This window comes from Numida meleagris, chromosome 2, assembly GCF_002078875.1.
Source record: "Numida meleagris isolate 19003 breed g44 Domestic line chromosome 2, NumMel1.0, whole genome shotgun sequence".
Lineage (NCBI taxonomy): Eukaryota > Metazoa > Chordata > Aves > Galliformes > Numididae > Numida > Numida meleagris.
Genome location: NC_034410.1, coordinates 140,331,248 through 140,355,654, shown reverse-complemented (window position 1 = coordinate 140,355,654; position 24,407 = coordinate 140,331,248). Strand labels below are relative to the sequence as shown.

Here is a 24,407-nt window from a genome sequence, read left to right as displayed (position 1 = left end):
CCCCTGTGTGTCTGAGAGTGCGTGTGTGTACATTTCAGAAACATCCATTTGTCACATGAACTTTTGCTAATGGATTTCTACTGCTAAAAAATTCCTCCCTGTTTAATAACTTTTGGTCTACTTTACATCATTCCAGTTGGGTTTGTCTTTACTGGATGACTTCTTGTCCCTTTTGTTTATCTTGCTGTGAATTATTAAGAGACTGCTCCATGTGAAATGAGAGGAAATACCAGAATTTTTCACCTCTCCATTTTAACTCTTTCTTCTGTTACACATCTAGGGGACGCACATAAAGTAGGAGAGAGGTGACAGAGCTGAAATCGAAGAATGTGCAGTATACATGCTCTATATTGTGCCGGAGCCTAATAAGTAAATGGCCATTCCCACAGTCAGAATATTTTATACAAGAGTAAATAGTTTTCCATTGCTACAATTATCTGAACACAATATTATTTTACTAGACCCATTTCAATACCCATGTGAGGTAGTTAGTAGTCATAGGTAATATGTATTATTATCATTATCAACTTTATAATATAGGCAGCAAACACAAAGAGAGAAGCGTCCATATCTTGTGTAAACTGAGATTGCAGGAAGAATTTAGAGATCGAAGACTCAAAAAAACATTTTATCTGTTATGCTGTCCTGTGGGCATAATGCTATAGAAGTTTACATTTTTACAAATGAGGTCAGAGAAAACCTAGATATGATCTCATATCAAACAGGCTAAGAATTTTTTTTTTCTATCAAATGCCTATGAGTGATCAGAATATCTAACAAGGTGTTCCTCCAGCTACGTTCACTGAGGACAACTGATCCAGTATGTGCAATCACAGAATAACCCATAGATGCCTACTACATGCAAAACATACTGTTGTTTCTTGCATTCATTAAAACAAAGAAATGACTGTATTAGTGTTTTCCTGATCATAAATGTAATAGTTCAATTGTTGGCAGGGTCTCAGATTCAATTCTCACCTCTCCCGAGGAGGTTCAAACCACACAACCTACCTTCTAGCTGAAGCTGATGTTACTCTACCTCTGTTCCTCCCCTTAAGGAGAGTCGTGATTTTCAAGGAAGAATCTGAGAACTGGCAGAACTTGTTATTCCAGAGGTTATGGATGTCCCTTGGGAATCAGTAACATCGTTGACTTATCTTTCTCTAGTATATTCTACTTGAAGATTGTTTCACGTACATCATCATTTTAATCCCACAGGGCACAACACCCATACACTGCATTTTGTCAGTTTCACATTGCTGAGGGTTTCTCACCATTTTTAGCCACATTCCCATGTGAAGCAACTAACCTCCACAGCATCGCTACATTGGCATGCAGTGAGGCTGCTGGAAAGCATGCAGTGCATGTACGCTGTATGGAGGGGAGGATGCCATAGGGAAAGGGAAAGAGGTCAGTCACATCATGAAAGTGGGATAGAGAATAAGGAAGGAGTCATTTAGGAATTAATGTCAGTAATGTTTAAACAAAAAACTTGGAGTATTTTCAGCAACAGACCTAGTGGGTTGTCTTTGGGAAATCTTTCATTTGCAAAGCAGAAGCCCTATAGAAAACAAGGGTATTACTTCATAAGTAGTCAGGTTGTACTATCAGAAGGGACCTGTTGGTATAGAAACAAGATGAATTCTACAATTTATTATTTAAATGCTTGGATGTGAAACTAAGACAATGTTTATTTTAACAAAATTAAGCATAAAAAACGATGATAGCAGCAGAATACCAATTTGGTTCCAATGCCAATTTCTTCTTGCAAGTAGCCTAGCCTACAGTTTTTGACTTCCTACTTGATGTTACTACAAAATATTTTAGACAGCATCATGGCTTTGTTTCTTGGTTTTGTTTTTAAGAGAGTTATGAAAAAGTAAACTAAAAAATTTAGTGCTAAAATGTAAAATAATTAGCTTAAAAGATGACTAACAATGTAGATATTACTGAAATGCATATAGCTAAGTACTATGTAAACTATTATTTTCCTGGAGAGGTCAATAACAGGAGCCCAAGATATATTTTTAATAGGACTAGATAGAAGAGGAAATCCTTATCCATACAAAATCACTGCCTCAAAACCAGTGACTTTCAGTTGCAATAGGACTGTTTCATCTCTGTTCAAATAAGATGTCTGATGACTGCGTCACTATCATTCTCCAAAGCGAGAGAAAACTTGTTAGCTTATTTGCAAACGCATCTTTTCTTTCTGTGTGGCTGGATTTTTGGCATACCATAGCTCAGCTCTATTTGGAGCCTTGTAAAAGTCACTCATCTGAGCCTCTCGGTAGCCAAACAGAGCACTGTGAACATTCCCACTGGAGCTGCCAGAAACATAATGTCTCCCTGAGGATTAAGTTCTTTTCTGCTAAAAAGAAAGCGAGTCTGTGTTACCACAACATAATGGCCTTCATCTGTAACCTGGATCTTGGTTGGCTTCTTTCAAATGCTTTTTAACTGTGCTATCAGGAAAGGGAAGAAATGCATAGTTAACAGGCAACTTCTCAGTATCAAATGGTGCCAGTAGGAACACACTGTCCCCTCCCTGAGCCCCTCCAAACAATTGTGGCTCCTCATCTCTTCAGAGAAAGCCTCAGAAAACAGAAAGTGTCTCAAAAACCTTCTTTAGACAAATAAATGGGGCAATATGGAATGCTGGGGATGAATACTGCTCCCTCAGAAGGACACACATAGCAGATCCTTCTTGTTAAGCATCCCTGTGGGCTTTGCTGCTCTGATATGGAGGGCAGGAGGCTGTGAAATTGGGGCACCAGGAGGTACCACAGTGTGTAACACAGCACCCAGAGTGCTAACCACTGCCCGCAGACCTCAGTGTCTCATCCTGACTTCTAGGACGGTCTGCGTTTGAATAAAGCTACCACTTAGATCTTTCATCTGAAAAATGATGCAACTTCTGAAAAATTTTCAAGCAAGTTGCTAACACAAAGGCTGACATGGAGCTTTAGTCTGCAAATGCTCATGATCAAAAATATTTTCTCCCCTGTGAGACAATCTGCTGGCTGATTAGAAGTCACAATGCTAGAGCAGGAAGGAATAAACACCATTGACTGACCACAATGAAGGGCATCCAGCATAGTTGTGGTGCAGCTGCACTGACTTCAAAAGGGGGCAGTGTTAAATTGGTGTTCAGTTCTTAAATTTTTTTACCCCATTTATCTTGAGATCTGTGTGCTCCAGGTGACTTAGAACACATTCTGGTTCTTTGCAGAGGATTTATCATGTACAAAGAAGAAATCTGAAATGCTATCTGGAACTGCCAACAGTCGAACAACAGAATCGTTATAGTGGGAATATAGAATCGTTTGAGTGGGAAGGGACCTTTAAAGGTCATCTAGTCCAACTCCCCTGTACTGAACAAGGATACCTGCAGCTAGAGCAGGTTGGTCAGAGCCCTGACCAGCCTCACCTTGAATGTCTCCAGGGACGGGGCATCCACCACCTCTCTGGGCAAGTTGTTCCAGTGCCTCACCACCCTTATCCTAAAAACGTTTTCCTTATATCCAGTCTAAATCTCCCCTCTTGTAGTTTAAAACCATTTCCCCTTGTCCCATCACAACAGATCCTGCTAAACAGTCTGTCTTCTTCTTATAGCTGCTTTAGATATTGAAAGGCCACTCTCAGGTCTCCCCGGAGCCTTCTCTTTTCCAGGCTGAACAGCCCCAGCTCTCTCAGCCTGTCCTCACAGGAGAGGTGTTGGAAGGCAGGTAAGTTGGAGAAGCAAAACCTAACTTAGAGATCTGACTTGAAGTGCCCGAGTTCAGAAACATCATTCCTACAGAGTCAACAGAGGAATAACGTATAAAAGCCAATCCCAGTCCTCCTTTGTTACCTACATCTGTGCATTTACTCCACAGAGTTCCCAAGCAGACAGCCATGTTATTGCAAACTCTAAATCTGAGAAAAACAAGAAAACATATCTCCTTACCTGCTCTGTGAGGAGCTTTCGGGCACGTAGTACATGAAGACACTTCCTCTGGAGTTAGCAGCCCAGTGATTGGCCATGTTTATGATGGGACATGTGATAAACTGGTCACTGTTTAAAAAGCAGGAGTGGGGAACAGACATAGTCACATAACAAAACCAAACCAAACAAACAAAGCGTAATAGAATACAACAGTTGAACAATAGTGATGCTACTAAATAGAGAAAATCAGTCATGAAATGAGCCAAAAAACTTTCCCTTTTTTGTCTAGTTTATGGGGGCTCAGGCTGGCAATACTAAAAATCTCTGTGTAGTGTGAATAGGTTGCAGTCATGTCTAGTAAGAAGACTTAGACATTTCCTCGGTTAGGGATCACTGATCACTGACTTTTGGCATTTGAATCTGTGATTTTTTGCATAGAATTTCCAGAGCTGGCATAGGTAAGAGATCCCTTTTGAAGGTGTCCTGCAGGGCTCAGCAATAGCTGGCGCAGCTGCATATCTGGGAGAGAAAGGTTAAACAAGAAGAGTGAAATGAGACAGTGAAATGATCAATCAGGCACTGCAATACAAAGGTAGGAGTGAATTCAAATACATGCAAACCTTCCTTGCTGCCATAGCCCCCAGAAGAGAGGCTGGAAGTCTATAAAGTGAGGTGAATGGTAGCTGGAAAGAGCACAAGAGTTTTAAGAGGAGCAGGCAGACAGCCAGACACCTTACTGCATGATATTTCATTGTGATTCCTCAAGGTAATATCATACATACAGAAATATATCACCATTTATCATTTAAAATGCACACAGAGACTCAAGGACACTCTTGGGTATTTATATATCCATAACTACATGAGCACATACAAATGTATCTGCTACAGAAGTGGGAGGTTTCCATTCTCAGCTGAGCGACTCTGAAGCACTAGTTGTTCCTTCAGACTTGGTAGGTAAAAAAAAGAATGACTGGTGGCAAGAAACAACAGTGCCAGAGAAGCATAAAAACACATTGCTATATTTAACTAATACAATTCTGCAAGCCACGGGTTGGGTAGCTATTTTGGTTCAGCCGTTTATTTTAAGTTCAATTCTGAGACCACAAGCTATGGGCTGGCTGACCACAATGTTCTTTGACAGTTATGGTTGACAACACCCATATGAAATGAAAGTTACCATTCTTCACATACCTACCAGCACAAGTTTGTACATGAGAAAACGGCCTTTGAAAATTGTGGAGAGCATTAGCTCTCAAGAAATTCTTGAAATACATAGGAACGACCTGCTTAATTACAACATGAAGCAAATGACATTTTAAACTGTTTCTAATCTGGTGCTATGGAGGAAAAAATAAACCAGTTATTCTGGGCAAATTAAAAAACAAGCTACCACGAAAATGAGATATCTATTTCTTACAGGCAAAGGATACCAGAGTATCCTATGATCCTATGATGAAAAAGAAAGTGAAACTCATTTTCTACAAGGGAAAAAGATATCAGAGAATTGTAGCTAAAACAGTTTAAAAAGTGGAAATGTTTTAAAACCATCAAATATGCATGACATATATAATTTACATTTTGGTTGCTTTCTAGCATTTCATAAACTCGTTAAATCTTGAACTAATAACTTCCCGATATAAAACTTTTCTGCAAATAATATGTATGCTGGTGGTAAGTTTTTTGTTAAAATCAAAAAGATTTTCTCTGCTCAATATGCAATACTGATGTTGACTGTAATTCTGTAAAAAAAAGAAGTGTTTTATCATCAGATGTCCTGGTTTCACTTCTGATTCTTGTGCTCGCTTGAAGAGACTCTAAGCCAGTCACTTCTTTTCCTAACAAAGCCATTTGCTTCATGTTGTAAATTGGCAGGTAATTCCTATGTCGATGAGGCTGAGAGCCAGAATTGCTCTTTGTATAGCATATCCCTGCTGCAAACAAGTGTGCTAGCTGCTACAGCTTTGCAAAGGTCAATGTCTGCCCCATGCTGAGCCCTAGGCTGAATGTGGATGACCAAATGTGACGGCCGTGCATTAAAACAGCTCCTTATGGAGGTAATCTCCAGACAGCAAGGTCACAATGCAGTGATTGCTGTCCTCTTCCTGGGCAAACGCTGCAGAGTGCAAGTCTTGAGAAGTGGCACACAGTTCAACCCACAGCCCTCTGGCTTGTTTATGCTGTGACCTCAATGCACTGGTGCACCTGGACCACCCAGAAGCCCTCCCCAAACAGATGTAGTCACTGCTATCTTGGATCAGATGTTTCCAAGTGAGTCTTGGCTCCTGTTCACCCTTCGCTCCCTGAGGCTCCCCTGGAGCAACAGTCTGCCATCCTGATGGAGGACAAAGACCTACTGAAAGCTAAGCCTTGCCTCTAAAGTCTCATAGAGATGCCCATGGTGTGACAGAAGGCTGTTATACTGAGAAGCCAGATACCAGGAACTTGTAGCTATGATGTCTCAAAGAGAACAGAGTGAAGCAACTTGGACAGACATACTTGATCAGCATGTTATAAAACACGACGCCTTAGAAATGGAAAGTGTTTTCATAAGTAAACTGCACTTGAAGCAGAGAAAGGAACTGGGAAATAGTTTTTTTTCTGAAGATGTGTTCCACTTAAAAATTTTGCCCCAGTGTCTGCTCGCTGGCAGGAGAAAGGAGGTAAGATTTCTTCTCTGCCTCCTTTCAGAGAAATGAGATGGGACCCCACAGCTCAAGATCTACTACCAGCAAAAACAAAAGCTCCCAATAGAGAAAATTCCAGTCTTCTCTGCAGATCAAGCAGAATATCAAAGCCGCCATGTGACCCAACACAAAGATACCTACTGGTCTATGGCCAACTACAGCTGCCCCACTTCAGTGCCATGACTGGCTTAGAGTCTTAATACAACAGAGCAATGAGCTGCACAAACTGATTGTTTTCCAGAGCTGCTGGACCTTGAAGCCATATGCAACTATTGGATAGACAGATCATGATGTTGAAGCTATGCATATTTACTGCCTTCAGTGTCTCTGCTGATATTCAATCACATTACAACTATTTCCATCAGAGGCTGGGAGGCACTTTGAGTCTATGGTGTATCCTGATAGATCAAACAGGACAAGAGCCTGAAATCATGTTTTCTCCTTTCACCTCTGCAAAAAGGCATTGTGTTCATAAAAAAGTCTTGCATTGCCTAATTCTCTTACCATGGGAAATCATACGTAAAGAGAGTAAATGCTGGTTTTAGACATTATGCAACCACCGTACACTGGCACAAATGATTGCACAAGAGTCAAAGAAACACATGAATAAAACAAAAGGAACTCTTCTGCCATGGATAAAATGAAGATTATCAATGAACAGAATTATGTCGAGAGCCACTTTTATGAACATTCTCAAACTGTTTTACCTGTAGAAAATCTGTCATGGTGAAGACATGTATTTTACTGGTTTCAAAATATAAAACTTCACATAATTGCTGAAATCAAATTTTTCAAACTTGACCACCTAAAAACACAACACTCACCTAAGCAACCACTTAAAATAATAAAAAGTACTGATTTTCAACATTTATATATTTCTGCAATCTACAACACTGTAATGTCTTCAAACTTCCAAAGAGTAAAAATAGCATTTAACTGTATAATTGGGCGAGTGTTTTTGAATGCAATCTAATTTATTTGTATTCCCCGTCACAGGGATGAGAAGACTCAAGAAATAATTGATGAAGAGTTTGCAGACAACTTACTCATCTTTGATATGAAAATGTGTATAAGAAGCATTAGAAATTTGAATCCAATGTACAGTTCAGGAAAACCCTCGCAACCTTTTCACAAGGGATAAAAGCCCCTTACATTTCTTTTTATTATTGGCATTGGAAGCTTCATGGAAAGCAAGATAATATAGCCTGTTTTCTATTCATTTGCATAACAATTTCTTACGTTATTCAGAATACAAATGCACACTGAAGGCAAGCAAAACAAACCTTCCTTAACCCCCACTGTATAATTATCATAGGCTGAGTTTCTTACCGGGTGGCATTTTCCAAAGCCCTGGAAAAAGACGAATAGTCATCCGTTGAATGTTCAAGGGAGTAATACCATGTAGCTGCACCTTCAATGAAGAAGTTGGAGTCTTCTCCTCCAAGAGAATTTTGCAGAGCTTGATAAAAAGCTGTTTTGCTGTTGGTTCTTCCTTGACTTTCTTCAAATTTCTGAGAACAAAACAAATGGAATTTGCAAACAAAATCAAAACAGACATTTTTTTATGGAACAATACAGGCTCAGAAATCCCTCTGATGGAATGAATCCTCTTTACCATGACCTCTGATTTAGAGGATGAAGTAGGGGACAGTCCTACTTTTACTTTCCCAAGACAGTCACCAAACAACAAAATTGACTTCCTCAGTAAATAGCAAAGGACTGAACCACTAAGCTGGTAGATCCAAGATGTAGAAATAGCTTTGGTGAGGTGTAGCTCTAATACTGCAAAACTCAGCTGGCTCTCACAGAGATAGTCAACAGAGAAGTTTCCTTAGTGTGTATGTGCCCAGTGTTTTCTTTCTGATGAGCTTGAGTGGGAAAACTAAAGGGGGGGGAGAAAGAGATTGCTCCTTACCTTTGGACATTAGAGAACACTAACACATGGCTATATCACTCTGACTCTTCAGTAAGCACCTACAAAGAAATATGTCTGCCATAAAGCCTTTATTTAAGTTGCTACTGGAATAATACCTCCCTTAGCCTTGGATGAGAAATCACTCTCCTCCAAAACTCAGTGGAAGTAGCAGCCATGATCTTCAAAATTCATAACCCCTATTCCTTTCAGGGAGTGAAATGCCCTATTTATGAGTTTGGGAGACTGAGACCTTACCTGACGTAATGTTTCCCCAGAGCAGTGAGGACGTGTCTCTGCAGAATTACTGATAGCAGGGGATCATCTCCTATTCCAAACTGTTCACAGAATCACAGAATTACAGGGGTTGGAAGAGATCTCAAGAGATCATCGAGACCAACCCCCTAACCCTATTTTTAACAAAGCTAAAGACTGCTGGAAGTTTTCAACACGTGTTTCTTTGAGGAAGTTTTTCTCGTATTAATTTAGACTTTTCACCTTTTTTTTTTTTTCCTTTTTGGTAGAACTCATTTCAGCTTAAACAGAGCAACTTCCTGAAAAAAAAAAAAACAACACAAGTCCTTTCTAAGGAGAGCACCTTTCAGGTGCATGCTGGCTGAAATGTAGTATGAGAGCTCCAGAGAGAAAGATCTAATAAACCACCTATATTATTTTGGGCAGCCAGTCTGAAGCAAAATATACCGGTGTCTGCCCAGTCCAGTTACCAGAGATGCTTTACTGAATATATTATTTCGATGTCCTGCAGCTGGTTTTCATCATGCAGCTAGAAGGTCTTTCCACAACCCTACACAGAAAGTACAGAAGGAATAATTACTTTTCAACAGATTCAGAGAAATGAAAGATGGAAAATTAGTCTCCCTCTGCTGAGGCCTAGGCCTGTCTTTACTGATGTGCTCTCATGCTTTGTGCAGTTTGATTAAATGACTTTACAAGGGATTTCAAAACACTACCAAATGTCCAAAGGTCTAAAAAGATCTTGGCAATTTTCCTTGTATTTGTAATAAATTCTTCTTTTGCTAGACTTTGGCCCATGCAAACTGAAAAGAGTCATGTGGCGCCAGTTTTAGTAACATGGCTGTAATCCGAAAAAGATCAGCAACTGACAGATGACACGTCATTTCGTCTGCACAAATGCCACATGTGAAACTGCATAGTGCACTTGCCTGCAAAATCATTCACTTTGCATACAGCATGGACACATATTTTTTCTGCAAGAAATGGAAATTATCACCAAAGAGCTGACTGCAAATCCATGGAATTCAGAAGCAAGCTTTTCATTGGCTTTGGTAGAATTCAAGTGAGGTCTCTAATATCCAGTGGAAACACTGCTGCTGTCTAAATAGGAATTGTTCATTTGATGACTGCGACTGCAGGATTTGGCTAGCAATTATGGTAAAAAAAACATACTCTTCTGTGTCAATGCAGAGTTGAAGCTCTTAAGTGTAAAATAAATTTAATCAACTTTCCTGCATCTATTTTGTTTCATAGAATCACAGAATCACAGAATCATTTGAGTTGGAAAGGACCCTTAAAGGTCATCTAGTCCAGCTCCCCTGCAATGAATAGGGACATCTACAGCTCAATCAAGTTGCTCAAAGCCCTGTGCAGCCTGACCTTGAATGTCTCCAGGGATGGGGCATCCACTGTCTCTCTGGGCAACTTGCTCCAGTGCCTCAACACACTTATCCTACAAACTTTTTCCTTACATCCAATCTAAATCTCCCCTCTTTTAGTTTGAATCCATTTCCCCTTGTCCTATCACCACAGACCCTGCTAAAGAGTCTGTACCCTTCCTTCTTATGGCCCCCTTTAGATCCTGAAAGGCTGCTCTCAGGTGTCTCTGGACCCTTTTCTTCTCCAGGCTGAAGAGCTCCAGCTCTCTCAGCCTGTTCCCATACAGGAGGGGTTCCAACCCTTTGTTTACTGGGTCTTGTTTTTTCTTGTTTGCTTTAATGAATTTTCTACTTTTTTCTACATCTGTTATGGATACTTAAAACACAGAAAGAAAGAGAAAAATCTGCAGTGATTGATGTGGTGTTCTGGGAACTGATCATTCACTGCCTCGTCAACGTCATGGTTCAAACACACAGAGAATGAGGTGGATCATCACGCAATGCACGGTTAAGCTGAGGAACAACTTGATACGTGGTGTTGTGGATATCAGAACTGGTGAAGATAAAATCTCACGAAGAAGCTAATGGAAAAGTAAAACATCAGTTGATAGCTACAAAATACCGAGACCAATTCTGGTTAGGATGTCTCTAAGCTACAAAGTGCTATGGGTTCAGAACATTTAGCAAAATTGTCATATTTGCTTGCCATATTCTTATGAACATCCAAGTCTTAGCCACTGCTGAAAACAGTGTTCTGTGCTAAATGGGCCTTCAATCTGACTCAGAGTGGTTGCTTTTAGGTTTTTACTGTGCTTGTGTACTAGTTTCTGTGATCTTCAAAATGCCCTAGAAATTTCTGGTGACCTTTCTCAGCAATCATTGCTAAGTGGGGTCCATGTGATGTGATGAGTCAGCTGACAGAGGCACAGCCAGATGAAAAACAGAACTGGCATCTATAAAATATTTTGAGATTTTCATCCCAACCTACCAGCACTAACATCGTGCATTTTGAAATATAATGTTTCAAGAGTTGATTTGGCTACAATAGAATGTAGTTTAAGCATCTGACTTTAACATGATAACACCAGTCAAAGCAATACAGCCAAAACCCATGAAACATTAAAAATATAAAGTATCTTAATTGTTCGGAATTTTATTCAATTTGGCTAATTTTCCATGTCCAGAAAATATTCTCCATTAGAGATTATATGGCCAAAGAACAATTTTCAAATAGCAATAGATACAACAGCTGCTACTTGATTAGAAGAAACAGCTGCACGTTATGTAAAATAATTTATACTCTGCCAACCTCTAAAGAGGTATAAATTGACCTCTGAGTTGCAGTGGGGTTTTCAATATTTTTTTAATAAATAGGTAAGAAAATAATTAAAGACAACAGGCACATTGCTTTCCACTGCTCTGGTGATGCAAAGCCATCATAAATACTGCGTAAATAATGAGCTGAAAAACACTTATTGTTCTTGCTGGAGGGTGGCTTCTGGAGCATTTGAGTGAGCCTGGACCAGTATTTCATTTAAAAAGAAAGTGTAGCAGTTGGTAACCAAATATTTACATCTTTCATGGGGCAAAATGTAATTTTCTGTGAAACTGGGGTAGTGATAATGCTAACAGACTATACAGAGATGTTAGGTTTAAATGTCTTTTGATAAACATCATCACAAAAGATGCTGAAAGACCCTGGCAGCTATTCAGCAGTGTTTCAATTACTCCAGCAAAGAGCTTATATCAGCCCATTCTCCTCACTGATGGCATTTCTCAGAACACTGTTCACCAAGTCATTACAGCTAATATACACTTATCTGCCATCTGTTGCATGTAGCTGGATGTCTTTACCCACAAAGAAATTAACTGACTGTATTATAATGCAAGATAGAAGATCTGCTCTGCCTAGATCTAGTTGTGTACATGGGGTAAAACAGACTGTATTTCTGCTTATTCACTCTCCTATGTCCTGGTTCTGAGTTCTGTAAGCCAAATAAATAGGAGGGAACAAGAAGGAAAGAAAACGTACAAAGTGCATTCTTAGTCTTCCAAATAAAAAGTCAACAGTCCTTGCAACATGGAGATTAAGCAGTAGGCATAGAACATATGGAGGACATCAACAGGGCTATACTGACTTAGACACATATGCAGACCAACCACAGATAAACATCAGAATGAGTGAATCTGTATATTTAGTGCCAATAGGAACTGTTAGATCTTGCCACCTGAACATTTCGTATAGCATAGGGATACAATTTTGCCCAGATGGGAATTGAAATAAGCATTTTTAGAGGTTTCTGCTCAGCTGCTCTAATCTATGACTGTTAGCAGCTAATATCCCTGAAGGTCTGTCATGGGAACTGTGATAACGGATTCAGAGTTAACTGCTCCGTATGCCACATAACAATGCATTATGGTGCCATTTGCTGTTCCCTACACAAACCCTGCTTTGTTTCTCACTTAGACTCAAACATCAGATGGCTGCACTGGGCATGAGTATGTAGTGCTCCAGGAAGTGGTAAATCTGTCTCAGTTCACATGAGTAAGCATTCGGGTGAATGCCATAAAACGGTCACTACCATGGGCAAGACATTGAGTATGAATGTCTGACACAGACATCATCAAGAGACTTCAGCTTTTAATGGTAAACAGACATAAATGTTTTGCTAGCACAGAACTGGTTTCTTGTGTGCTTTCTGTCATTCTCTTTCATTTTTAATAGTAAAGGTCTAAATAGTCATAAGTACAGTCTTACAGCAGAAGTTCAGAGACAATCAACACAACCAAATTTTAGTAAGCCACTACAGAACAACATGGTACTAACTTCAGGTCTAGTTGCAGTCTAGAGGCTTTGGTCTTACTCACTGACTGCTAGGAGTTTCTAAAACTTTTATAAGAAGCTTCAATCTGAGGTGATAAGCTTGTCTCAAGCTTCCTTGCATTCCTTTAGCAATAGCTAAAAGTGTCTCCTCACCAGCTACAGTATTAAAGACATCAATCATCCTAAAAGAGGTGCAAAGGAAAGACTTTGCCTATTTTGTGTATTGCTACAGGACCCTTTAGCTGTGCTGTTTATCTGCCCAAATAAATGCACGTTTCTTTTCATTACAGGATTGGAGCACATTCACAATCACAGGTGGGCTTTCTCCTTGTTACTATATTGATTGATAAGAGAGGGTTACTTTACCCTAGGAGGTTCTGCCCCCTCTTTGTAGAATAGCTGAAGTAACTTCGTTGTAGTCAGAGACAAACTAGGAGCTATGCCTTGTTTCCCTGAGTTGAGTTCAGTGCTCTATCCACCAGCCAAGCCCACCCATCTTCCTTAGCATATATCAGTAAAAATAGCTTTGAGCTTTCTCAGAGAGATCTAAGTCAAAAATACCTGAAAGGAAGCTTTCAAATTACTAAAGTAGAAGAGTGGAATACAGTGTGTTGTGTCTCAAATCCTTCTTCTCCTTTTGTTATGGGAACTGTAGAGGAGAATTAGCGCAGATCAAGGATCACTATGTCATTATGACAGAGGAAACAAAGCACTGACTTCTCAGTAACAACCACCGCCTTCATTAGTTTCTTCCACTGTGTCTAAATGCGTCTGTGGCCTACTCAGGATTTTATCATCTGACTTTGGTTGCAACTCTTTAGGTCCTTAAATAGCTCAGTGATGGAGGAAATGCCAGCATTTGCTAGAAATTAATGAAATAAGTGCGTGGATAAGGGAAAAATGAGGTAGCTTTAACATCACCGCATGTCTTTAAGAACGCAACCTGAAGTCAGGAAAACAGACTGCTCAGAACAGTCATATTCACTCAACCCCTCAAAACCTGATGACACAGGAAGGTAGAAATAGGAAAATGTGGATTAAAAGAAAAATCACTTCTCAGTAAAAGCAAGAAAACAGCTGAAGAAAGTCAAAAGGAGAAATCAAAATATAACCACTTACAATGAATACTGTGAGTTTTCTGGAGCTGAGATGAAATCTAGCTTACAGCAGTAGCACCAAGTGAGATAGATACTATTATAATAACTAATAAAGAAGTTAATTACCCTCCTAAGTAGAGATAGTTAAACCCTTTTGTTCCTCTGAACTTCAGTAGTAGGGGATTTTAAAACAGGTCTCCTCAGGTTAAGGTAGCCACAACCACTTCTTAGGGTATCGTTGCACCACCTTATTGAGTTCCTTCCAAACTTATTTTCTGCAAGTCTTCATTAAAAATACTAAAGATATTCTAGATTTTCTTTTTTGAAGGGCAGCATTTTATTATTGAGCTGTGGTTAAAACTGTTTTTTACTTTTCATTTCAACCTGACATTGCTGGCTGTTCATACTTGTGGGTTTCTTTAACACCATGATTGATTTGGTGAGTCATTTTCAATTCAGCATGGAAATTCATTTCTGTTTTGTGGGCAACTGTTATATGTGGAAGTAGTGGTAAAGGAAAGAATTTCACTTCCTAATTTTTTCACATGATTGTACTTGGGTTACTGAGGGTTACTCCCTTCTGACAGGGTCCAGAACAGTATCTGCAGCCTCCAGGATCACAACCCACTTACTGTGCCTGTCTTCTTCTTTTAATTGATTTCAAAAAAGAAGGGCACATGAATTAATGGCAGAAAACTTCTGACAAAGACTAAAGAAGCAATATCAGCTTTCTTTAAGTGGATCAAAAAGTCTTCATCCAAAGGGATCATTTTATCACTAATTCTGAAGCAAACTGGTCTGTGTGCTGCTGACTACCTGAAAAGGGAAGCTAACGACCTTTCATGAAATCCCCACTGTTCTAGAAAGATTGCAACATAGTTCTCTTAGACGTTCTTTAAAATAATCCTGTTGATTTCTTTTATCTGAGCATTTTGCTATGTTTAATTTAATTTAGTAATGCTAAATGGGAAATGCTATTTGTAGAGATTGCCCATTGTAGAGATTGCCCATTGTAGAGATGTGCAGCTGAACTAGAAGAGGTTAATATGCTGCCTCAAGAGCAGAAGTGCCAAAGGGTTTACAAGAAGTAGTACAATCCTCCAGGAAGACCCTCATGGCTTTGAGGACTTATGTCCAAAGTACTGCATGGACCCAATTATTTTTTATTTCACCAGTTTATAGCTTAAAATCTGAGCACATAAATCAGGCTATTGTTATTGTTAGCTATACCTAGTTCTTATTCAGAAACACCTGTTCAAGAGCATATATTTCCTATGGGCAATGGAGAAAAAGGGTCACAGAAAAAAGTTGGCATGAAAAAGACTGAATTAACCATGTTCTGCAGTGACGAACCTAATAAAAATGTCTGCTTTACTCTTCCTACCTTAATTGCCTTAGCTCTGCTGATCAATCCATCTTGCTGAGCACTTCCAATGAGCAGATCTACTTTCTGAAGTTGAGGGCGCTGCAGGGCTTTAGCTAAAGGCTCCTGAAGGTAAACTTCATCTACCACTGGACCCCAGTACTGGAATGGGCCGCTTATTGCTAAGAGCTACAAAAAAAAAAAAAAAAAAAAAAAAAAAAAAAAAAAAAAAAAAAAAAAAAAAAGCAAGGATAGTGCAGTTAAATAGCTTACCTTTTCCATTTTACTTATGCTTTAGAGAAATGAACTGATAGATTCATACTGAACAAGTGATCTGCTGATGTAAATGTAAACTCACCACTGCAAGGAGCAATGCTTTTATTGACAGTCTTAATAGATGAAATGAGCTGAATTGGCCAAGAAAATTGATGGTCTTATAGTCATAGAAATGCTATTTTTAATCAGAGATTGGATTTCTGCCAGTCCTAACTGGGTAATGTATAGCCAGTGAATGTTTTTAGCTGTGGTAAAGGATCCATCTCTAGAACTGTATTGCAACTTTCACAAGCTTCCCATTTAAGAAACAGTGCAGATATCCCTCCCAATTTCCTTTTTCTGCAAAAATGCAATTCTTGAAACTACAGAGACATGATTCTCCTCTAGAATAACATCCAAGTGCTGATGAAATAAGAGTGAAAGAGGGCAAAAACTATACTAGGATTGATATTGGAAGACATGGTCAAAATAGTGTAAAAGTATTTCAATCTAAAGGAGGATTCAAAGGTCAGAGGTGGATGCCACTCCACCAAAACCAGTCCAGTTTGTCTCTCACAGAAGTTCAGCCCAATTTTTTTTTTATGCTTCCTCATAGCTTTATTTCAATAGAAAATTCTTGTTGATTCCTCTCATAATGGCATACGCATTGGTATGGTATACCTTAGTCTGTGCATCATTAAGGACATGAGCAGGCAACTGGCGGAGACAGGCTACAATTTCCTCACTGGTGGATGAGGGGCATCCCACATCATCAGCCAGGACTGCTGCTTGGGCTTGAGCTCTCCTCTTTGTGATGATGGACGCTGGAGAAAAAGCTGAACCTCCCTGGAAAGAAAGACAACATCAGTCAACACATCCTACCAAAACACCTGGTCCTCTGGTGCAGGTAAATAAGATAAGAAGCACAATCTATGCAGTTGCAGAATGCAGAACACTGGTATTTAAAAATAAGATGCAAGTTCTAATGATCAAAGCAAGGAGAAGGAGAGGTCTGGCTGTTTCTCAACTCTGTCACAGTCATTTCAGAAGCCCTCTGAAAAGTCTCTACATTATGTATACATCTGAGTCACATCTATGCAATAACTTTCTGAAAACGTTGCTGGAAGAAGATACATTCAAACAGGAGCAGATGAAAAGAATTTGCTGTGAGGCATGTCAGGAAATGGAGAGCTCATCATACAAGACTTAAGAATTTGGCTTGCTTAACTTTTAAAAACAAGGACTGAGATAGGGCATGATCTTTATAATTGAACCAGTGAAGAAGAGCTGCTTATACCTTAGGACAATGCTAGTACAAGACCAAGTGGTCACTGAATATTCGTACCGACCGTAAATAAATTTTGGTTAGAAAGCCTATGATCGCTAACCCAAAGAGGAGTGAGGATACAGAAGAGCTGTAAACAGAGAAGGAGGAACAAAAGCCCAACCAATTTTACACTGTGACTTGAATAGCGCAGTAAGGTTAGTATTTGATTGAGTACCATCATTACCCAGAAACTGGACATAGAGCCCACCTAGTTCCACGCTGCCATGAATTTGTTATTTCCTTAGATTATGACCACAGCTTTCACTGACTATGAAATGTGCTGATTATTGTGGTGATGTGCAGTGTAAACTTCTTAAGCGGTCAACAAGTATGCTTTCAGACCTTACACTTAGTTTTTAATTCCACTGAGTGTTTTCTATCTCCAGCACTCCAGAGTTAGCTATGTAAAGGGAAAGTGAGCTTCTGTTCCTTACTTACACTACTGGGAAGAAAAACAGCACAACAAAAACAAACAGAAAGATCTGAGCTTGATCTTCACATCTTAGGCTGAGCTTCCAGGACTAACGTTTAATGATGGAAAAGTACTGCCTGTTAATTTAAAAATAATTCTTAAATTCAAGTTGCAGAAGATCAACCAGATCCAGAGCACATCAAAATCAGAGCGCATGGCTACAGTCCAATCTTTATCCCAGACTCTTTTCCAATCTTTCCTACAGGTATACCAGTAAGGGAAATAATATAATGGCACAACACGGTTGAGTAACAAAAACTACTTATTTAAAATGCAAATAAATTAGCATTAATCTGATAAGATTTGACCTAGAACAGAAAGGTTGGAATAGCTCTGACATGGTTTAAATGACTAATTTCCAGAGATTTACTATAACAACTGCTAAGAAGAGCTTCTGTCTTCTAAAAAAAGCCCCCAGCTGCATGATGTGAAAGACCTTGATCTATTCAACAGATTAACTTGCTTTTTACTGAATTTGCTCAAAGCGTAACTATGACGGAAAAGGCATAAATATGGGGACACGTTAAAAAGAAACAGAAAGCAAACAACAAATCCTCAATTAGAAATTGTCTCAAACCTTTAGCCCAGAGAGCAACTAGGATGTTTTACACTTTAAACAGACCTGCTGGAACTAATAGGGCATCACTGCTCACAGTTGGAGTAACTGGTTTCCAAAAAAAAAAGAGGTTATTGTTTGGATGCAGAGACAATGGTTTTGGATTACAGCATGTAATATTTCTAGTGTTACTGCCTTCCTGAAAGGTTCCTCTTTCTTTTTAAGCAATCATAGAAGCAAGCACAGTTAGCTTCATATGTGAGTTTCAGGTGGTTGCAGACTAGCAAAGAAAAAAGCTAAAACTGCAAGTCTTAGGGCACTGGAAGTGTCATGTCTGGCTTTAATTGGGCAGGACTAAAAAAAATAGAGAAAAAACACTACTTGGTCTTATTCCTCACTTCTGACCACAATTTAGATGAGAACATGAGTCAGCAATGGGCTTCATCCTCACAGGGGACTTGTGGCCTATTTTGTTTCTGCAAGGCACGATATTAGCCATCTGCCAACTAGGTGCACTGACTCAGTTGATCATGAGAGAGAAAGAAAATGATCCTTGATGAGAGCATCTGTGTGGTTATGTCCCCAGGATGCAGAATGAGTGTGTTGCTTTTTTGCCTGGCCTTTGGAAGAGCACATTCACCAGAACTAGGATGAGTAGGACTAGAAAAGGGAAAATATTCTTCTCATGTTGGCTTCTCCCAGAAGAGTAGCTTGCTTGATTTTCATGTGGAGTAAGGAATTGCATGCCTCCTTGGCAGAGCAATGAAATTAGAGCTAGGTTTGCACAAAACTCATGCATGAACTTTGCAAACATAGGTCTCAATGTCAATTTCTGATAGTGCTCAGCATATTTTATCAAGTATCCAATACATCTAAGGAGCATTCAGGAAATAATCTAAAACTAAAATTAAAAAATTAGAGGGCTTAGTTTTCCCACATTCTGAAGGTGGAAGGAGTTACTTATTCAAAGGCTAAATTTGGTAGGTAAATGGAGCACTGAGTACAGGTGACACACAGAGTCCAAACACTCACAGTGACTGAGTATTTCTAGCAAGTGCTTAGTTTTAAAGACATCTCAAGGACTTTAAAAGCTATGCAAAATTCCCCTCCTCTCTGATCTCTACAAATCAAAAGGCTTCCGTTGGGCCAAGTACTGAGACAAATGGTGATTGACAGAAGTTTCCCAGAGGTCATAGAAACGTAGAATCACAGAACGACTTGCATAGGAAGGGACCCTAAAAATCATTTTGTTCCTACACCCTTGCCATAGACAGGTTGTCACCCACTAGACCAGACTGCCAGAAGCTCTATCCAACTTGTCCACTCCGTGGAGGGAGAACTAAAAGCCTGAGCAGGCCAATCTTCATCTCATAGGACTGGATGCACATAGGCCAGTACTACATATGGTCCAAGCTCTACAGGTAAGAGAAAATTCCCAGATGTCTGTGAATATGTTTGCAGGGTGAGGGGAATCTAAGGGGAAGAGGACTTGTTTGGAGTCTTATTGTATCTGTGGATGTTTTCCCTTCTTTGTCTCATTGGTTGGAACAGTTTTAGAAGTTCTACTTATTTTTTCCCTCTATTTCACATGGTAATGTCCACTCTTAGTTTGCTTTCCATATTCAGGAAGCATGTCTTGCATATGGGGTTTGAAAGAGATGTGATGCCCAACTACTGTTATTGATATTTAATTTTTATTGGGACTGGACATGGAGGAGCTTGGGACATTATTCAAGCAGTATTTGGAAACAATAGCATTATGTCTCCCTCCACTCGATGCATCTGAAATGCATTTCAGGCTCTGCAGTATGGCTTAGCAAGGACTTCCTGGGCAAACTGAGGGCAAAGAAAGGTACATACAGGCTTTGGAAACAAGGGCGTGTCACCTGGGAAGAATACAGGGATGCTGTCCAGACTTGCAGACGTGGGATCAGGAAAGCCAAGGCACAGGCAGAACGGAACTTGGCAAGGGATGTTAAAAACAATAAGAAGACATTCTACAGGTACATTGGCCAGAAGAGACAGGCCAAAGCAAGTGTACCTCCTTTGGTAAATGTAAAAGGAGACCTGGCTTCAACAGACGTGGAGAAGGCTGAGATACTGAATGAGTTCTTTGCCTCGGTCTTCACTGGCCGCCAGGATTCTAATATTTCTCACGTCCCTGAGCCCTGCATCCCTAAACCTCTAGGTGGGGGCTGGGGGAGTAAATCCCTCCCCACTGTAAGGGCAGAGCAAGTCTGAGACTGCCTCATGAGACTGAATGCGTACAAATCTATGGGGACGGGTGACATGCATCCCAGGGTTCTGAAGAAGCTGGCTGAGGTGGTTGCTGAGCTGCTCTCCATCATATTTGAAAAGTTGTGGCAGTCAGGTGAGGTCCCGGGTGACTGGAAAAAGGGAAACATCATTCCCATTTATAAGAAAGGGAGCAAGGAGGACCTTGTGAACTACAGGCCAGTGAGTCTCACCTCTGTGCCTGGGAAGATCATGGAGCAGATCTTCCCGGATGACATGCTAGATCACATGAGGGATGAGCACGTGATCCGAGACAGCCAGCACGGCTTCATCAGGGGAAGGTCATGCCTAACCAGTCTGGTGGCCTTTTATGATGGAGTGATGGCATTGGTGGACAAAGGGAAAGCAACTGACGTCATTTACCTGGACTTGTGCAAGGCCTTTGCCAGGTTGGATGGGGCCCTGGGCAGCCTGGTCTAGTATTAGATATGGAGGTTGGTGGCCCTGCGTGCAGCAGGGGTTTGGAGCTTGATGATCCTTGAAGTCCCTTCCAGCCTAAACCATTCTATGATTCTATGATTCTCTAAAAACAAGGTTCCTCTTACCACAGAATTTAAGCAAGCAAAACCATTCAAGTTCTCTGTTTTTCAAATTCATATCACAACTTAGGCTCACTGTATCCTCACAAAAAAAAAAAAGTGAGGAACAAAAATGTGAGAGCAGAAGCTGAAGACTGCCCAGAATTAAATTTCTTCATTTTCAGCCAGCAGTTTTCACATTAAGCAGAAGTATTTTCTAAACACTGTAACCACATTAGAGGCAGGCTTAAGACACATAAGATAACGGTTGCACTCAGCATTTCTTTTGTTGTCTTTTCCTATAAAACTATAATTTCTTTGCGACACTAGCCCTCGTAACCAGTAATAAAGGAGTTGTGTGCCTTCACCCATATTTCCACCAACTTGACAGAATCATGAATCAGGAAAACAAAACTCATGAGATCACCTCAAAAATAACAAACACTCTGTTCTTGTTGTTAATCCTCTGATTTTTAACTCTTTAGGAATTCTCATCTACCTATAAACACAAGAACTAAAAATTTACATTTAAATGTAACAGCTGAGATCTTCATATATATCCATAGAACAGTTTTTATAAGCAAACCTCTAAAGAATACAAGATATACAACTAGATCATGAAAATTAGTCATCCTGATGCCATGGGGTATTTCCTATCTCAGCGTCACTTCTTTTTCTAGTTGTCCATTATGGACTGACCCACTGTGATCAGAGGAAATTCTCATGACATATTTGACAACAACCAGACGAAAGCATTCAGTACTGAACTTCTGCAAAGTAGCTGCAGCTATGTTGTGCAATCCCAAGCAGCAATACTACACAATCCCTCTACATTCACGGGATTAGGGTGAGCATTGTGAAGTGTTGGGCAGTAGCGCCTAGTGTGACAAGTGATAGCATTGGAAACAGAAGGCAGAGCTTTCAGTGCTATTTAGTACAGGGACCATCAGCTTTGCAAGCATTTCTTTCTTTTTTTCTTCATATTTAGAGTTTATGCTGGATGGTAGAAATTCAGATGCTAAGAAATGTTGCAGCTCACAATGCTGAAAAGCTGATGAATCAAATCAGTATTACATGAAGATGAGTTTTTGCTTTAATGTCAGGCTGTGATCGGCTGAGCTGAGGCTGGCCCATCTCACAGACTACTCTCTTGGGTCATCATAGTACACAGAACTGCACAGATTCTATCCTGTCCACCCCAACTCTCTCACCACTTCTTGAACACTTCTAACCTTTTGTGTCTGCTTCAGCTATCTCACAGTTCAGAGCTCTCAGATAAATAGCATCCCTTGCAGCTATTCCAATGAGATAATAAATAAGAATATATAGACCGTTACTGTAGAGCTATACCTCTGTCTCCATCATAACTGGAAAGGACAATTGCCATACATGTTGCAAAACAGCATTTTAATTCCTCACTTATTTATTCTGAAAACTCATGCAAAGTTTTTCAAAACTGATTCACAACAGATCTAATGATTAGAAACTTTGCTGCAACTAGATACCATCAGCACTGTAAACTCCGGACCTCTCTCCTCTCTTCACATTATCATTTCTTATTTTTCCAACCTGCAAACCCTGCTTGACTGTGGTTCATCTCTTTGACACATGTACTCCCTTCAAATTAATGCAGTTCTGATGGTTGTAAGACTGCAGAGTCCTCTTGGAGCAGGCTTTCTATTTGCCTAGAGGCTACGGGAGATGCAATGACGGTAACATCACCCAGAAAGTGAGACTGACATCTGTCTAATTCTAACAGTCAGATGGATGAATTGTCCTGATGCTTCTACTTTTCCCAGTATTTCATTTGTTAGTGTTCCCATACAGCTAGGGGCTCTCCAGGCATGCACTTCACAGCCAGGCATATCTGTCACACCACCTGTTTTGACCTCCTTCCATTTCCTGACTGCTGTGCTCAGGTGCTTCCTATCACTTAAAACAAGGCTCATATTTGGCTAAAATCTGATCTTGCTTAAAGCATCTAAGCTGGCTTCAGAGCCACCAAGAAATGGACACCACAACCTTCTCCTCTGCAGCTTGTGCCTGGAGATAATCACTCCATTGACAGAAAATGGCACTTTATTTCTGTTTGAGGATGTCTTCAGTTTCAGTTAATGGCTTCTGTTGCCTTCACTGCCAGATTAAAGAGGCTTTCTATATCCTGTTTTCCTTCCTGCAAAACTAAAGCAAGCTGCAAGAAACTGACCACTAACTCCTCTTTCCAAAATTAACTTAATAATTTTTCTACAAAAGACTTAAAATATTCTCAGAAGTGGTTTTCAGTTTGGGGTCTTTTTTTTACTTTTTTCTTGCAGGGCTGTATTTCAGGATCCTGCATTTTTCTTTTCTTACAAGAAAAGAGCTCCTGAGCCAGGCTCATTACACAGACAGATTGCAGGGCTATGTGTGAAGACATTAATGCCATTTTTCCAGGATTTCAAAGTCTGTCTTAAAGAACATGGAGAAGCAGAAAACTTCCACTTCCAGGGACCAATTCAGAGAACCTCTATCAAAGCTAATGATCTGTTTAGGAAAAAGTACTGGCAGATTGGTGGCAAAAACTAGTGCACAAATTGTGATAGGAGGTCAGCAAGTTCGCTTAGCAATGGAAAGGGGAAATAAATATTTTTTCCTCCGTAGCCATCTATTACAGCTGTGATTTTCAGATTAAAAGGGGGGAAGGGGAGCAGGGAGGGAGTCTCTGTCTTCCATCAAAAATATCTTTTTGAAGATTTTCTTGTTTGGACATGATTCTTGCCAAATCCCTTATCCCTGTAATAGGAGCAGCCCTGCAAAGGCAATGCTCTCTTCTCCCATGTGACTCACTGAGTGCCTGCTTCAGGCTAGTGACTTGAATAACAGGATATAAATACTTCTAAGATAATATGTAAAGCCCCACTAAACTCAAAACTTTATTCCATTTAGATATAAATATTACTTTATCAATTATCATTTAAAACAAGGTGGCTGAATGCACCAAAATGGTAAAGTGGCTCCCACCATCACACAAGGGTAAAAAGCTACCAGAAATAGGCAGAAGTAACGTGGGAATGGAGAATTTTATTTACCTCCTTTCACTTCAAACTAATCTGTTCTTGTATGAGCATGGAACAAACCATGGATGTGATTTCCAGTGTTTCCAATGGAGTTTGTTCAAATCCACTTTCCACTCTTTTCTTGAGTTACTTGAGATGTAACTTCATCTCTTGTAAAAGCACGAAGATCATCAGAGCCAGCCTAAGGCATGCGTGTGTGAGAAGCATCAGAAAAAGGCAGAGTTCTGCCCAGCCTATTCCCATCTCCAGCACAGACATTGCCCAACCTCTGCTCTATTGGTAATTCCAGAGATATTATATATCCATTTGTGGAGTGCTATTAGGAGGAGTGCCATTAGGGTAAGTGCATGCCATCTTCCTATGATCTCAGTGGTCTTTTCTGACCTTCATGATTCTATGATTGATTTCCTTATCAAGTTCCCTAATACTTTCCTGTCCAAGATGAGGACTGCTAGCACAGCCCATCAAAAAGAAAGGACATTC

General features: G+C 40.0%; 1 protein-coding gene across 1 annotated transcript in view; it reads right to left on the bottom strand.

The window, feature by feature from the left end:
* Nucleotides 1–24,407, bottom strand: part of TG (thyroglobulin) — a 148,073-nt gene that overhangs the window by 14,200 nt on the left and 109,466 nt on the right. Inside the window, exons 42-45 of the mRNA XM_021386419.1 lie at nt 16,382–16,546; nt 15,467–15,634; nt 7,945–8,126; nt 3,950–4,057 (exon numbers count right to left, since the gene is read on the bottom strand). Of these exons, the coding sequence (XP_021242094.1) occupies nt 3,950–4,057; nt 7,945–8,126; nt 15,467–15,634; nt 16,382–16,546 (623 nt within the window). The remainder of the gene's footprint in view (nt 1–3,949; nt 4,058–7,944; nt 8,127–15,466; nt 15,635–16,381; nt 16,547–24,407) is intronic.